Raw genomic sequence first — 16270 nt, 5'->3', positions numbered from 1 at the left:
GAACCTTTCTTTGTAAATATTACCAGAGTAATAGTCCAGCACTTTCCAGTCCTGCTGTTTCAGACAGGCAGCTTGCAGCCATTACCACAGGGCTCTTGGAAAAGGATGCACCAAAAGGGGAAATTTTATTGTTTCATTTCCCTTCAGCAATTAAGTAGCTGATGCAGCTCTCGCTATAGTCAATTAGTCTTCCCACTTACTCTAAAGGGCTTTGGACTGGTCCCAAAGTTAGTGTCCTCATTTTCTGTAATCCTGGAAGTGTTTACGCCTTCCCATCCTCTGAGCAGGGATGAGCCAGCTGATGGCATATCCAGCCAACTATAACCTGAACAGCTAGGAGAGAATTATTTATTTTTCATTTGGCAAGAGGGACAGAAAAGTATGGCAAGGCAGGCCAAGACAGATGAACAAACCCTTTTTGCAAGCCCTGTTTGCCACACAAAGTATCTGCAGCACGTTTTTTTGGCATAAGCCTGCAGTGTGATTTCTGCTTTGTAATAAGCATCTTTGGAGGCAGGACACTTGAAGAGAGAATATTTCAATAAAAAGACCAAAGAATTTTGCTTTGGTTTTTGTGATCTCCTATTTTCATCTCAGATACCCTTTCCTTGCTATTCTAAGCTGCGAAAATAGCTCTTCTCATCCTGATTTTAGTATTTTCCACCTTCTTCCTTTCTGTCTGGACACTGATCTCACCAGATTTTGCAGGATAAACTGATCAGAGGACAGACAGGGCTCTTCAGGAAAAATCCAGAACACTGCAGAAAATGTTGCTGATGACTCAGGAAGCATTTTGCATCCTTCTGCTTTAGAGCTGAGCTCGGTGCCCTCCCTTGATGAGAGAGGGTACGGTCTTTCTTCAGCATACTGTCCTTGCAATGAGTTATTAGTTGATCTAATGATCAGCTTAGGGTCACAGAAGGCTTTATAGCACTTCTGCTAGCAGCAGTTGTTGTTCAGCTTTGGCCACGGTCCAGCCTGAAACAATTTCATTGTGCCCAACACCTCTGGCAGCTCTAGTTCACAGAAGCATTATCCTGCCCAGGACAGATCATGGGACAGGCAGTCAGGTGTTTGAGATGCTATTACTGGCTCGGCTGCTGAGCAATGGTTGTGCAATCACAGACACACTGAACCTCCGCATGCCTCAGTTTCTCACGATGTAAATAAGGTGGGTGTTTACTGAAGCCACAGGCTACGCAGTACTCGGTTAATAATTGAATATGCGTGCAATTGCTTAAATCCCGGGAGTACTAAAAATCAGCGGAAGACTTTGTTGCATGCTGTATTATTCTCTGCTTTTTCCCTGCTATGCCTCCTGCACTCACACTGTCATTACTGCTTGCCAAGAGGTTATGGAACTTTTTGAGTGAAAGGTAGTACATAAACATAAGTTATTGCTGCTTATACCAACTGATTTACTGTGTCTCCTTGTGAAACCAGTGGTTCCCATTTAAAACCTGATCCTGAAGCCAAGAAATGTTTGCTGGAACAGCAGTAATGGCAGTAACTGATGTCAGGGTTATGGTACACGGCAATGATGTCTTGGGCAATACTTCTTGCACGGGGAGTGCAATGAGGTTTTAGGCAAACACTGTAAGAAAACTATGTTTTTGTGATGGAATTGCATACGTGTCTGTAAGTTTGGATTTGCCATCCAAAAAGAATCTGTCTAATAATCTCAAAAGTGTTATATTCCAAAAGTCTTGTGAAATAGGTGGCCAGAAAGAGAGAGACAGTGCTAGCGTTCCCACTGAGGGACAGGCTCATCTGTTGTTAGACCTCAGAGAAAACCCACACAGGGAAAATGTTCTGAGAGTGGTTTCTTTACTTTCAGTTTTCTCAAATTACACTTTTACATTCCCCACAAAAAGAGATATTTTGTCATTCTTGCTAGAGTTCTCCTAACTCAGAACTTCTGCAGAGAAATTTGAAGTTTGGGAATTTGTTCATAGGGTAGTCACCATCTTAAGACAAATTTGATATCAAAACTTCTCAGAAGAGTTATTTTAAGGCATTGCAAACAATTCAGTACAATCTGATCCTGTCTGAAAATCTCCAAGAGTGGCTGGGTAATGGCTGCACACTGCGTTAAAAAAATGAAGGCCCACATTGATCTTTAGCTGAGCTAGATCAATAAGAACAATTCATGAGAAAATAACTGAGGGAAGGTATTTTGATTCAGATTGAAATGCAAGTTACTTTCAGCACAGTGTTTTTCCTTTTCTTTTATGGGGGTTTTCTCTCCATGTTTCTGGCGAATTTAATCCTGCTGACAGCTGCTGAGCTAATAGCCCTAGACACTAAAGTGCTGTCTTCCAGCATGGGTGTAGCACTGCAGAGGAATAGCTTTGTCTGTTCACTGTAAAAAGCCTTTCCAGTACTGTTGTACCAGGGAAATGAGGGGATGGTTTAGAATTCTGATTGTGAGATACACTCACTTTGTTGTGAAGCAGCTCATACAGAAAAAAATAGGAAAAGTGGGAGTTTTTCCCCAGGGAAGTGCTGCAAATATCAGCTAGGGTTTGGGGCCGCCATTCATACTGGCTTTTTAACAAAAAAACCCCATGCCACCGAAAACCAACCTTGTGGAAGATACGATGGTTGGGAAAACCTGGCTTTGTTTTCACTTCAGACTTCAGATTTAGTATAGCCAGCTCTGTCGGCTGCAGACATGAGGATCTGAGCTGGAATGCGAACCCAGCTTGTGCTCTAACCTGCTTTGTAAGCTTGGGCAAATCACATCTCTCTTGCTTCATGAAAAACTAGGGCTGACAGGTATTGTAAGAGATTATTTACCCCATCCTTCTCCCTGAGATAAGAACAATTCTGCCTAAACTCTTCAGAACAGATTTTTTACTGACTTCTTGTTAAATAAAAATATCCGATGGTGACTATTCCACTGCTTTCCTAGGCAATTCGTTCTGGTGCTCAGCTATTCTTACCCTTAACCCAATGTCTAATTTCTATCGCCTTTTCCAAGATGTAAGCTCATTATTTCTTGTCCTAGACTCACTGCACGCAGAGAACTAATACCCTCCTGCTCTGCAGCAACCTTTTGCATATTTGAAGACAATACAATGTCTCCTTTCAGTTAAGTCTTCTCTTCTTCAGACTAAATGCTTTGTAAAGTGTTCCAAGACTAGAATAAAAATGCTCTGCGGGCTAGATTTTTAAAGGGCTCCTTTCCGACATAGTCACCAAGTTTGAAGGAAAAGCATTTTCAAAAGCAGCATTTTCTCACTAGGGATGGAGAACTGTGCTTAGGCAGAGCTGGTACCAAAGGCTATGTCCATGCTGTCATTCCAACTGCGCCTAACACCTCTCCTAAATCCAGACTCACCAACTGTCTGTGCTGTCGACATGCAGACATAGGCAAAGGATGAGATGAGGAGGGAAAGGTCAAGTGAGTCTTGGTGTGGATCTAAGTTTTCCTTCTCACAGTCTCTGCTGATTATTTATGAGTGGAACATGTGATAGCCCTGCCTGTCAGCAGATACTCTGATTGTGGCTCTTCCTAAGCACCATATGGATGCTTTCAGCCTGAGCTGCAGCCCCGCTAACAGTTGGTAGTGTGGATGAAAACCGCATGACGCGCAGCGCTCGGTATTGTCAGCCCTGCCACCAGGACTCACTGTCCACCCCAAAACCAACACTACCTGGTTCACCGGGGCTTGTCCTGCCCACAGCCACACGGCAGCCCCTCACAGCCAATTCTGAGAGCGTGGCAGAATTTTTTCAGCCCAGAATTTTTTATTTTTTTTTAAAAGACAGTCATTTAAATAAGAAAGAATTCTGTTGGAACAGAAATCTGGGCTTGCTAGTTTAAGTTTCAGGTGTATCAGCCTTCTGATGATCATCCACTATGTCTCACCTGCTGTCCCTGGACAGTGATGTGATCGATAGAGCACTCATAGACCCTAGGGCTGTTTTTCTCTCCTTGGTTAGTCACATCTTTAATGGTGTCACCTTATAATTATACAGCCACCGGAACTGTATGACCCTGAATCACAGAATTAGGCAACGAACCCTCATTCCAGCGTGTGAACACAGCATGGCTCTAACTTCAAATGCATCGTTCCAGGCCAAAAAAATGCAAAAACCCCTGATAAGCTCTAAGCTGGTTAGGAAACGGCCCTTCTCCCTGTACTCCTAAGGACACTGGTGGCTGCAGCTCCCCATCCCTTCAGCCACACAAGTTGGATTGTACAGCGAAATTGTGTAGCCCTATTGCTGCAAAATCATTCTTATATTTCAAAACACGGTGCCGGGAACATATGTGAGAGGAAGAGAAAGGCAGGCAGCTGAAAGTCTACAGCCAACAGCTTGTGTCAGAAAGCTGCTAGGGGAAGAAACAGTTGGGCATTTCCAATTGCGACGCAGTATCTGCAGGGTGAACGCAGGCGAACGTGGCTCGCGGCTGAGACTGCTGGCGATCTCCTCGATTCCTGACAAACCGCACGAGGCCGGGTGGTGGGCTTTGCAGGGAACTGCGACACCCGCTCCGACCACTTTGTTCCCTGAACGCAAACTTTACCACAGCTGCCTCATACTCGTGCCTACGTATGCTGAAGGCAAACTGAAGGCAAATTGCTGAACTTGCACCTCTGCATGGAGGCAAAGTAGCTTAAGAGTACATATTGTTGAGAGAGGACGTGGTGGGACACTCCGAGGTGGCCATGGCTGTGTGTCACTGAGAGAGAGGCCTGTCAGGGTGCCCCAAGGTGGCCATGGCTGTGTGTCACTGAGAGAGAGGCCTGTCAGGGTGCCCCAAGGTGGCCATGGCTGTGTGTTGCTGAAGTAGAACACGACAGGGCACTCTGAGGCAGCCATAGCTGTGCATTGCTGAGGTGGTACACTGGCAGGGTGCTCTGAGGCGGCCATGGCTGTGTCTGAGGGAGCACACAGCTGAGGCGGCCATGGCTGTGTCTGAGGGAGCACACTGCTGAGGTGGCCATGGCCGTGTCTGAGGGAGCACACTGCTGAGGCGGCCATGGCTGTGTCTGAGGGAGCACACTGCTGAGGCGGCCATGGCCGTGTCTGAGGGAGCACACAGCTGAGGCGGCCATGGCTGTGTCTGAGGGAGCACACTGCTGAGGCGGCCATGGCTGTGTCTGAGGGAGCACACAGCTGAGGTGGCCATGGCCGTGTCTGAGAGAGCACACTGCTGAGGTGGCCATGGCCGTGTCTGAGGGAGCACACTGCTGAGGCGGCCATGGCTGTGTCTGAGGGAGCACACAGCTGAGGTGGCCATGGCCGTGTCTCACTGAGGGAGCACACTGCTGAGAAAGCCATGGCTGTGTCTCGCTGAGGGGGCACACTGCTGAGGCGGCCATGGCTGCATGTCACTGAGGGAGCACACAGCTGAGAAAGCCATGGCCGTGTCTTGCTGAGGGGGCACACTGCTGAGAAAGCCATGGCTGTGTCTCGCTGAGGGGGCACACTGCTGAGGCGGCCATGGCCATGTCTTGCTGAGGGAGCACACAGCTGAGGTGGCCATGGCGTGGCTCACTGAGGGAGCACACTGCTGAGAAAGCCATGGCTGTGTCTCGCTGAGGGGGCACACTGCTGAGGCGGCCCTGGCTGTGTCTGAGGGAGCACACAGCTGAGAAAGCTATGGCTGTCTTTCGTGGAGAGAGTACACTGTTGAGGCTGTGTGTCGCCAAGGTGGCACATGGCAGGGCACTCTGAGGCAGCCATGGCTATGTGTCGCCGAGAGGGGGGCACCTCAGGGTGCCCCAAGGCGGCCACGGCTGCGTGTCGCTGAGAGGGCACACTGCCACCGCGCTCCCAGGCGGCCAGGGCCGCACGGCGCCGGGGAGGAACGCGGCAGGGCGCGGAGGCAACCGAGGCGCGGCGGGCGGCGGGGGGAGGCGGCGGGGGGAGGCGGCGGGGGGAGGCGGCGGGGGGAGGCGGCGGGCGGGCGGCCCTCCCCGCCACACTCAACATGTCGGCGCCGGCGCGGCCGTGCCCGCCCCGCCGTGACGCGCGGCGTCAGCTGACGGCGGAGCCGCCGGTGGCGGCGGCGGGGGGCGGGCGCCGGCACTCGGAGTTGTCCGCCGCCGCCGCGCAGAGCAGCCGCTGGGCCTGAGGCCGAGCCGCCGCCGCCATGCCCTCGGAGAAGACCTTCAAGCAGCGCCGCACCTTCGGTGAGCGCCCCGGGAAGGGACGCGGCGGGGCAGGGTCGCTGACAGGGCCCGCCGGCTGCCCCGGCCCCCCTCGGGGCCTCGTCGCTCGGCCGGCGGGCTGCGGGGGCGGCCGGTGGGGCAGGCCGGCGGCGGGGGGGGGGCGGCGATGCGGGGAGGGGGCACATCTCGTTAGGCGCCGCCGAGATCCCCGGGCAGCCCAGGCCTGGGCCGGCTCCCGCTGATCGCGGGGCCCGCGGCCGGAGCGGGCCCGGCCGCCCCTGCCCGGTCGGCTGCTGGGGCCGGAGGGGAGCCGCCGCTGCTCGGGGCTGGGCCGGGCACAACCCCGGGCTGGCCCCGCTCCCCTGCGCGGCCGCGGGGCCCGGCCCGGCCCAGTGGGCCAGCTGTCGGCTGTGGGCCGGGCGTTGGGGCCAGCGGTCTTGTTCTGGGCGGGGGGAGCGAGGCGCTGGGGTGGGTGGCAGCGCTGTGCCGGGCGCTGCCTTGGGAGGGGGGCTTGGCGGGGGGAGATCGCCTCTCCGCAGCATCCATTATCGACTGCAAAATTCCCAGGAGCCTGGAAACATCACTGTGTGTTGTGTGCCAGGAGCTGGGCCTCCCTTCCCTCCCGACATACTGCTCTCCCGACGGGAGCGTTAAGCTCCCCTTGCAGCTTGGTGCTTGGCGTGGGCTGGGATGGATGCCTCCCGTCTCCCTTCGGTTGTTGAAAACTAGCAAGGCATCAAAAAGAGCTGTGTAATGATGGCTGGAGAAATGAGATTAGTCTCTTTCTAGAAGGAGCAGCCTTGATAGAGCGGTGCCAGCACTTCTTTCTGTGCTTGGGATGGGACCAGAGCGATCAAAGAGCTCAGTCTCTGTTCATGTGTGTCAGTGAGGTAGGCTGAAACGCTCTGAGGGTAACAAGAACTGGCAGCATAACCTATTTCTGTGTGAACTATAAAATCCCATACATAAAATGGAGTTGGTGGAAGATACCGATCCAGATTTTCTTTTCCTTCTGCCTTTGGGTTGAAGTCAAGCTTCTTAGAGCTTTCTGGTATGGCCACCCTTGCCTTTGCTGTTCTGTTAAATGTAAGCTGTTCTCCACGTTGAAGCGGAGAGAATTTTGATTTAGCAGAGCCTATATTTAAGCTGCCCCTTTTCTTGGAGTCTTCCAAAACTGTTGTTGACCCCATCGCCTGTCAGCAGCCTCTGTGGCAGGTATTAAGTTCAGCTAGGACGGCAGCCAAGCAGTTGCCACTGCAACTAATGTCGTCAGAGAACAGTGTTTATCTGTGGCTGACAGAAGCCTGATTTTGAACACGCCGTATACAATAATCTCAATGATTTTTCCGGTTTATGTTCCTCCTACTCCAGGGAGTTCTGCTGAATAACGCTGTGAACGAACCTGTTTCAGTTGAAAAGTTAGTCAAATCTGTCTGTGCTTGCTAGGTTGATGGTTGGTCTTATTCACTCCCCCTATCTCCTGTGTTTCTGGTTAATCTTAAAAAGTATTTTAATTGGCTAGTAATCTCTGCTCTTGAAGCGTTAATGCTGGTCTGCAAGAGGTGGCTCAGGCTGTGGGACGTGAAGCAGGATGGCTTTCAGGTTCTCAGTCTCACAGTCAGGTGAAGGCTTTGCATGCTCCTTGCCTTAGTTCTGCTTGATTCACCTTCAGCTTTAAACTGTGATTCACGTGAGTTGCATTTCCTTACCGGGCTCATAAAAAGGCGCATGGACGTATTTAATGCACAGCCACTTAATATGGACTAATGGAGAGCTGAGTGATGTCATTGCTGAGTGATGGGACAGGTAGTGTGTCCTGTGTGTTAGCATACCAGCAATGAGTTGGTGATGGGTGCTGATGTAAGCTCTTCCTCTCCCATGAGCAGCACTTCTCCCTCGGTAGATGTCTGTTAAAGCTGTGATGCAACACTAAATCTTCTCTCTGAGAGGTGTTTATAAGATGGAAATGGCCTGGAAAGCTCCCGCCCGCTGAAAAGAACTGGAGAGGTTAAAATCCAGCTCACTGAATCTGAAAGCAGGCAGGGTATAAACAGATGCAACTTCCTCTAAAAGCAACAGCGCCTGTTTACTTTGCCATGTACTTTAGCCTGGTTTATAATATCTGTGCTATTAATATTTGTGTCTGAGGAGAGGTGAACTTTATCCTGAAAACTGGCACGGAGAGCGGTGAAATGTCTAGGTACTCAAGAACTTACCGACAGCTTCTGCGACAATGGGTGCGGCATAATCAAAATAGAAAACTGTAATTCAGTAACGCTAGAGCACACGGCGTAAGCTGATGCTGCCAGGCTTTGGCTAGTCCTAGGTCTCAATTGTGGACAATTTCCTCTTCTGGGATCTGGCAAAAATAGTACAGGATATTTAGTCATTAACTTGGGTGGTGTAATTCGATGCCATAAATTTAAGAGGTTAAACGTCTGATTTAGTGGGCAGAAATTGGGGTGTGTGTGGGGAGGAAGCTGTCTCCTTTAACACTTTCTAGGAGTCCGAAGCAGTGTAAGTGCAGTACTTGTCACCTGGGGGGAAAAAGCAAAGTATCAGCTGTCAGAGGAGAGGTTTGGCTTGTGACAGTGCTGTCCCATTCGAAAACTGCTCTGCCTGAATTTGCGGCTTTTATTAACATGCAGTCCCTCTCTTCAGTGGTGAAGAACTGAAGGTAATAACAGCATTAAGTGTGGATGTTTGAACAGACTTTTTTTAATCTCTTGCAGAGCAAAGAGTGGAAGATGTACGACTGATTCGAGATCAGCATCCAACTAAAATACCAGTAAGTCTGATTCTTTTCTTTTTTCACTTTGATTTCCAGTGTCATGTTCTTGTTAGTAGTTAGAAAACTGTAAAAAAGCTGTCCTGGTGAGACCACCAAATGAAAATTTGGCCGTTCAGGGTTGTTAAGCCTGGATTTCAGAAACTTTCTCAAACTAGTAACTGGCAGTCAGCATGGTAGAGCAAGGCGCTAGCTGGGGACTGAAGGAAGCAGGGTTTCCTGTGTATTGCAGTTGCTTGTTGTAACATTAAAGAAAACCACACCCTGGATGAACTCTTGAGATTCTCCTGAGTGTTCAGCTCTTTTCTTTTTCTTCAATAAAAGAAGAATCTGCAGAGGCTAACCAAGAAGAATACATGGTAACGTAGAGACAGTTACAGCTTTTGTCACCAATCTGTGCTGAGAAAGACAGCAATGCTTGCCTTCTGGGAGATGGGCATGTGCTTGAGGTCTCCAGAAATGGTGCTTGGCTGTCAAACCCCTCCACCTCAGCTCCAAAGAGCAGATCAGCCCTCACCTTATCACTCTTCTTTAGCTGGTCAGCTTTGATTGCTGCCTGAATTTTTATTTTCTTTTCTTTATGGCATCCTCAAGGTTACAAATGCAAAGCAAAGCATCCTAGGAACCAAAGGGCATGGATTGTCTTCTATTGCTGATGAGTTCTTCACAACTGGTGGGCTTTGTGTGACGGCAGTCACTGCAGAAAGCAATAAATGCAACTGTCCTTATGGCCATTTGGTGGAACAGGGAAGACCTTAGGGGATCTTGAGGGGCAGAAGACAGAACTTAATTGGATGCCTCAGCCTTTGGTTCTCAGTGATGAGAGCTGATGATCCTTGTGTGTGGAAATTCTTCTGTAAACAAACTGGTGCAAGTTTGTTCAACAGAAGCAATTGTTGCCTCGGAGTCAAATAGAAACCGAAAGGTTTTCAGCTTTAGCATTTAACTACTTCATCTCGAAGCTTCTGCTGCTGTTTTACTCTGCTGTTGGGCATGGGAACAAGTAATAATTTATAGCAGAGATTTTCTGACTTTCCTGGAATGTGCAGTTTTCCCAAAAGGCTCTTTCCTAACAAACCTGTTTCCTCACAGAAGATTGCTTTTTTACCCACTTTTCACGGATCACTTAGCCATAGTCCCCAAGCTCTTTTGACCACAGATTGAAAGCCACTGATTTATAGCAAAGCTCTCATTTTAAGCCAGCCACAGACATATTGCTAGCAAAAATTCAGAGGTACACAAGCAACTTGCTGAAGATGCAGTGATGCAAACTCCCAACTATGGCAGAGGCCTGCTGGGGTCCCTGGAGGCTTGCTGTAGTTGCGTGTCCATGTCCTAGCTTGAGTCACTGCCTTGTTATTATCATTAGCGGTTCTGGATGAGATAAGATGGCAATGTCATGCTAGATGGTAGATTCCTCCTGTACTGTCGACATCTTTCATTTTGCTGTTGGAAATACTATCTATTGGTTATGGTCTACCTTTTTAAAAATGGTATTGTTTTTTTTCCAGAATGAGCCAGCATTTATTTAAACTGGTGTAAGGAAGTCTTTCTCTGATATAATTAAATTGGCTCAATATCTCTTCACCTGTGCAACTTTGGAATATCAACATAACCAGACCCCGTGAGCATGGAAATGATCCAAGTAAATGGTGTCACGTAGCTACCGTTGATTTAAAAACAACAAAAGCCACATGGCTGTGGAAAGGGAGCGCACGAATTCTGAGATCATTTCTTAAAAGCAGGAACTATATACAGTTGCTGGGCAGGGTGCTACTTAAACTGGCAAATCTGCAATTTCCTTGTGAATTAAGGAACATAACAATCTTGACGGAATTACTGGTTCCTAAGCATGCTGTCTTGAGATTAAGGAGGAGGAAATTCTCTCCTTTGAGGCTTTATACCCTTCAGAAGTAGCTTTCTCTCATGCGTTAGAGTAGCCATGGAAGGTGAATGGAATAGCATACTAATCTGGAGGTGTAGTTGTTAGAAAGAGATGGCCTGAAACTGGACAAATTCTAGGGAAAACGGCTTGAGTTTGCAGATTTCCTTAGCAGCTCAAGCCCCGAGTCAGCCACTGTAATGCGTTAGAGGGAGGTGTGCTTTATCTTTTCTTTGGTTTCCTTGTTGCTGGGTAAATCAGTGCTAGATTAAATGATTCCAGCAAATGAGCTCTTGTAAAATTGCACTGAAGCTGTGGACATGTGCTGTTAAATCCCTGTTTGCTACTTCATGCAGTTACTCTTGCAAACAGAACAAGAGGAGCACGTGAAGGTAATTGCAATTGTTCCTCTTCAGATTTGAGATAACTGCCTTCACAAATGAAGAGAAATGGAGTTTACCGTAAATGCTTGTATTTTGCTGTGTTAAAATTGGAAGGGGGAGATGAGGGCACGGACACCACTTCTTGCCTTTCACATCTTCTGCTCCTGTCTTTTTGTGTTTCTTCTTAGGTGATCATTGAAAGGTACAAGGGAGAGAAGCAGCTTCCAGTTTTGGATAAGACCAAGTTCCTGGTGCCAGATCACGTGAACATGAGCGAGCTAATCAAAATTATCAGGTAGTACGCTGTGATTTCAGTGATTTTAGGCTGTATCAGCCTAAGACTATGATTCTTGGTTAATTCCCCACCTGGTGTATGTATTTGGGAGCTCTTTAAATGGAAAATTCATCTAACGAGCACTTGGTCTTATCATAAGACAGCTTCGTGAGATGGTGCTTTTCCTTTGGCTTTGCCCAAAAAAACCTCCAGCCTCTGAAAAGAGCAGAGCTGTTAGTCTGCTTTCAGAAGTAACTGGTTCCCAGAGGTGTAGGAGGAAGTCTGGGGCCGTGAATCCCTGTCTAACATGGGTGCTTCTGGCCCAGGGCTCCAGTGCTTCCCGCATGGCTATTTTAGGGGTTGCCTTCTTGGTGTTCTGCCTGGGAGTCCCTCTCCGGAGTGCCTGCCTCTACCCACCCACTGCAGGGGGAGTTTGGGCTCATAGCCAGAGCTCTGAGCCGTTGCTTAGGGTTGATGTTGGCATCCTTTGATCGTGAAATGAGGTTTCCCTCAATGTTGACGTTGAGGCCTGAAAAAACACACGTTCAGACCGGTGTGTTTTTGTCCCAGCTGTTTGCACAGGCTGTGGCGTGAGCGCTGCTCTGCTCTGGTGCTTGAGCTTTGTTTACAAGGAAAGGCAAAGGGGAAATAGCCACAGAGTGGAAGTTATGTGGTTTAAAACTGTGGTCAGAAATTCTGCTAGAGGTGCATTTCTCCTGGCTTAGAAGGAGTTTTTGATTAGTAAGAGTTCTCAAGCAGTAAACTTGAAAGTTAGCAGCAAACCAGAGTTTGCTTTTGGTTGGTCACGGTGGAGCAGGGAGCTGATTTGTGGAGGCCACAAGCTGTAAAAACTGAGAGTTGTCCAGCATGTCCAAACAATTCCCTGCTTCCAAGGCTTGTACAAAAACTGTCGCAAGCAAATCCCAGCTCTTACATGTGTAAGAAAGTAAGATAGGGTTTTGGAAGCAGGAACCAGATTGTTCAAGTCTTCCAGAATTTCTCATGAACGTTAAAGGCCCTGGGCAAAAAGTTTTAATGGCAAGCTAAAGGATTTTTGCCACATTTTTTCTTTGGCTTTATTGTTAATAGATGACTTGGTACCAGCTGGACTTGGTCCTCAGCCAGTTCCTCTTGTGCATAGCAAAGCCTGTCCTTCCCAGCCCTTGGAGAGCTGCTGCCGTCTCTCAGCCTGCTGTCTCTGGAGTGATTTGAGCTTGGTTTTGGAAGGGTCCCTTTCCAGGCCTTTGCCTGGGAGGCTAAATAAATCCTGGTTTCCAGCTGCTGCTGCCCCTCAGCAGCGAGCGGAAGCGGCGGGAAGCTCTTCTATCTGTTGTTCTTTCCTTCTTTCTTTGGTTGCACCTCAACATATCCGAGCTCCTCTTGCTTGCTTGCTTTATGAAGTAGTAAGAGAGCTCCTGTCTGCAAACCTGCTTTCCAGGGGGCAGTTTAGCAGGAATATCTATTTCCCCCCAACTAAAATGAACGATCCAAGGGGAACGCCAGAGCTGGATGTTTACTGTGCCACGCTGTCTGTAAAGCCTGGCATTCTCTGCCCTTCCCATGATGCTTCTCCTGGGAGGGAGGGGAAGAGGGAGCAAGGTGCTCCAAAGGTTAAACGCAGGCTGTTACAGAGCTGGTGACAAAGTGAGTTTAAAAGGTCCGGGGCCTGCGCATGAAAGCTCAGCCCGTCCTCCCTCCCTGCCTTCACACAGGCTGCTCGAGGTCAGCCGGGGTTTGTATTTCCAGCGAGGTGCTGCGGAGCGAAGGTCCCGCAGGCCTTGGTGTTGGCTGGTTGTACAGGGACCGCCTTGGCAAGGAGTACCGCTTCCGTTTCGTTGCAGTTTAACGCCCTTCTGGAGCGTAGGGAAGTAGGGGCTTCTGTGGGGGGGACCTGTCTGGCTGGGCTTAGTAGATGGATTTGGCACGACGTTGAGGTGGGAAGCAAATGCCTTCTGCAGTGGCAGGGCTGCTCTGGGTGGGGACATCTTGCTGCTGTCAGTGGTGGAGGACTTTGTTTTGCCATCTGTCCTAAAGCCTGTGTTAATGTGAGTGGAAATGCATGGTCATCACTGTCAAACTCCTTCCCCTGTCCGCTCCCCCTGCCTCCCCCCAACAGGCGACGCCTGCAGCTGAACTCCAACCAGGCGTTCTTCCTCCTGGTGAACGGACACAGCATGGTGAGCGTCTCCACACCCATATCCGAGGTGTACGAGAGCGAGAAGGACGAGGACGGGTTCCTGTACATGGTGTACGCCTCTCAGGAGACTTTCGGAGTGCAATCTTCTGTCTAAGACACGCAAGCGGCTTCTAGCCTAGGATTTTGGTTTACCCTTGGCCATCACCCCCACTCTTCCCCACACACACCCCAGGGAAAGAAACGGATGTCACCTACGCTCTCAGTACCTTAGCATAGTCTTGCTTTAGCAGGTGTCTCATCTTACCTTGCCTTGTTTGTGACTATTAAACAGTACAGACGAGCACTTCCGGCTTTGAAACCTGCTGTAATATTCCACACAGGCACATTTACATTTCTGGACCTTACGAATGGAACCCAATTGTGCATGTGACAATTGTGAATAAAGGGACACTCGATTGACTTCTAACAAGCAAACAGGCACGAGGGAGGAGCTAAAGTGTTTCCTGTGACAGTTTTCTGGAAAATCTCCCTATGATTCCTTAAAGCTTTTCTTTTTTTTCCCTTTTTTTAAAAATGGGAAGGTCTCTCATGAGAGCAAATGTGTTTTAATGTTCCAAAGCGGAGCTTTGTCTTTTGCAGCTCGATCAGACTCGTGTCAGTGCTGCAGTGAGTTAAGGCAAGTGCTTGGGGTGAGCTGGGGGAGGACAGCTCTTTTTGTCTCTGGTTTTTGTGGCACCGCAAACTTAGGCATGGTGCCGGTTTCTGAAATACTCATACCAAACATCACAGCTTTATTGTAGTTTTAGGACGTGTTTAGTTGTAAAATACACACCTGGACAGGTAACATTGAAATAAAACTCCAGTCTGTTGTGAATTCCCAATCCCTGCGTGTTCAGTGAAACACCGTTGTTCATACGAGCTCGCTTCCGAAAGGTCACCCCCCTCCCTAGCCCGGAGGTTTGGCTGTTCCCCGCCCGGCAGTTTGCTGGGAGAAGGCGGTGGAGGGCCCCGCCGTGGCACACGGGGCTGGCGGGACGCGTGCTGCCGGCCGCAGAGCGGGCAGAGACACGAGCAGTGCCCACATGGCTCGCGGTCCCCGGAGCGCCGCTCGCCCTCTCCGGCTGCTCGGCAGGGCGGGTGCGTTCAAGCCCTCCGAAGCGAGCGGGGCGAACGGCTTTGTTGTACTCGCCTCCGTGCCGAATGCTGGACTCGGACACGCCACTGGAATTACCAACCCACACTGCCTACCCAGTCTGTCACTCGTTTTGCATGTTACCACCGAGGGGGGGTCAGGGAGAACCGCTCTTAGAAGCATCTCACGCCCAGGAGTTGCTGTCAAGAGTTGACGAACAAATTATTATTTTTTTTTTTTCCATCGCTGAAGTCTCCTGCCACGTGCACGGGGTTTGGAAGATCTTGGTGTTACTTACTACTGTCCTGAGCAGGGAGGCAGCCTGTGCAGAGGAAAGGTATCTCGTAGGACGTGTGTTTTTCCTCTAGAGTCGTTGTCAAGTGAAGCGTAGCAGGATGAGATTACTCTTGTATATTATGTGTCTGTGAACTAACTACATCTGTTACTGGAAGCTAACTTACTATCATGGGGGGAAAAAGAAGCAATACTACTGCATCTTGGCACTCTAGCTCAATAAGGTGTACAATTTGTACCTATTTACACCTCTTTGCATGCATCTCGTTCACAATGCTTACTTCAGATTTTTTATTGTTCTTTGTGTTTTTACTCCAACGTAAACTTTTAAGTGCAGCTTGTTCTATGTTTAGTTTTGTTTGTGTAAGGAATTGTTTAACTCATAATTGACAACCATACTTGTAATTACAACGTGATTGACTGATATTCCTGTACAAATGTTGCTTTTTTAAAATTAATACAGTGCTGGTATGGATGGATTACATCCCAACTTAATTATGGCTTGTGTGGTTATTTCTAGACGGTTTTCTTAAACAGCATCTCTGTAGGGAGAAGCACAGAAGCTCTTCCACCTGCATCAGGTCACACAAGGTGCTGAACTGGGTCCTGCGGACCATGACCAGTCGTGACCAGCACCGAGGGAGCTGCTGCCCTCTGTGAGGAGGAATCTCCCCTGTGATCACCCTGTAGAGCAGTTCTGCTCTGCAGACGGGTACGGATTGGGGCGTGGGTTTCCACGTCCCCCTTGTCTTCCCCCTGCTGCTCGACTCTCTCCCTCACGGCTTCAGAATCCCGACGCTCTCGCGAGCAGGACTCCGCTCGTCCGCAACAACTGGCCGCAGGAGGATGAAGGATGCAGCAGGCTGGTGATGCCCTTTGCTTACCCCAGCCTGCCCTCCCTCTGCAGTACAGCCTGCGCGAGGGGCAGGCTGAGGTGGCAGAGCAGAGCCCAGAGGCTCGGCTGCTGCCTCCCTGCGGAACGGGGCGCAACGCTTCCCTCCTCATCCTCTCCCCACCCCCTCTGCTGTGGGATGGGGTACAGGCTCGGGCAGGCAGCTGGAGTCGGGCCGCGGCCGCCCTTGGGAGCGGAGAGCAAGCGCAAAGCCTTTCAGAGCAGCTCGGCTTCCTCGGCTCAGCCGGGGCCGAGTCAAGGAGAGGAGAGCGATGGCAAGCACGGCAGTAGATCTGGGATTCACCAGCAGATGTCTGTGGGTGGAGAGACAGCAAAAGTAATAAAAGGAATTAAAAGAGA

General features: G+C 49.6%; 1 protein-coding gene across 1 annotated transcript; it reads left to right on the top strand.

Annotated features, from left to right (window-relative positions):
* Nucleotides 1–5991: 5991 nt before the first annotated feature.
* Nucleotides 5992–15513, top strand: MAP1LC3B (microtubule associated protein 1 light chain 3 beta). The gene is made up of 4 exons (XM_055818532.1): nt 5992–6149; nt 8861–8916; nt 11370–11476; nt 13572–15513. Exons 1-4 carry the CDS (start codon nt 6110–6112, stop codon nt 13744–13746), a joined length of 378 nt encoding a protein of 125 aa, XP_055674507.1. The 5' UTR covers nt 5992–6109; the 3' UTR covers nt 13747–15513.
* Nucleotides 15514–16270: the final 757 nt, after the last annotated feature.

This window comes from Falco peregrinus, chromosome 14 (genome assembly GCF_023634155.1).
Source record: "Falco peregrinus isolate bFalPer1 chromosome 14, bFalPer1.pri, whole genome shotgun sequence".
In the NCBI taxonomy this organism is placed as follows: Eukaryota; Metazoa; Chordata; class Aves; order Falconiformes; family Falconidae; genus Falco; species Falco peregrinus.
Note: the sequence above shows the minus strand (reverse complement) of the source record. Positions and strands in the feature narration are given on the sequence as shown.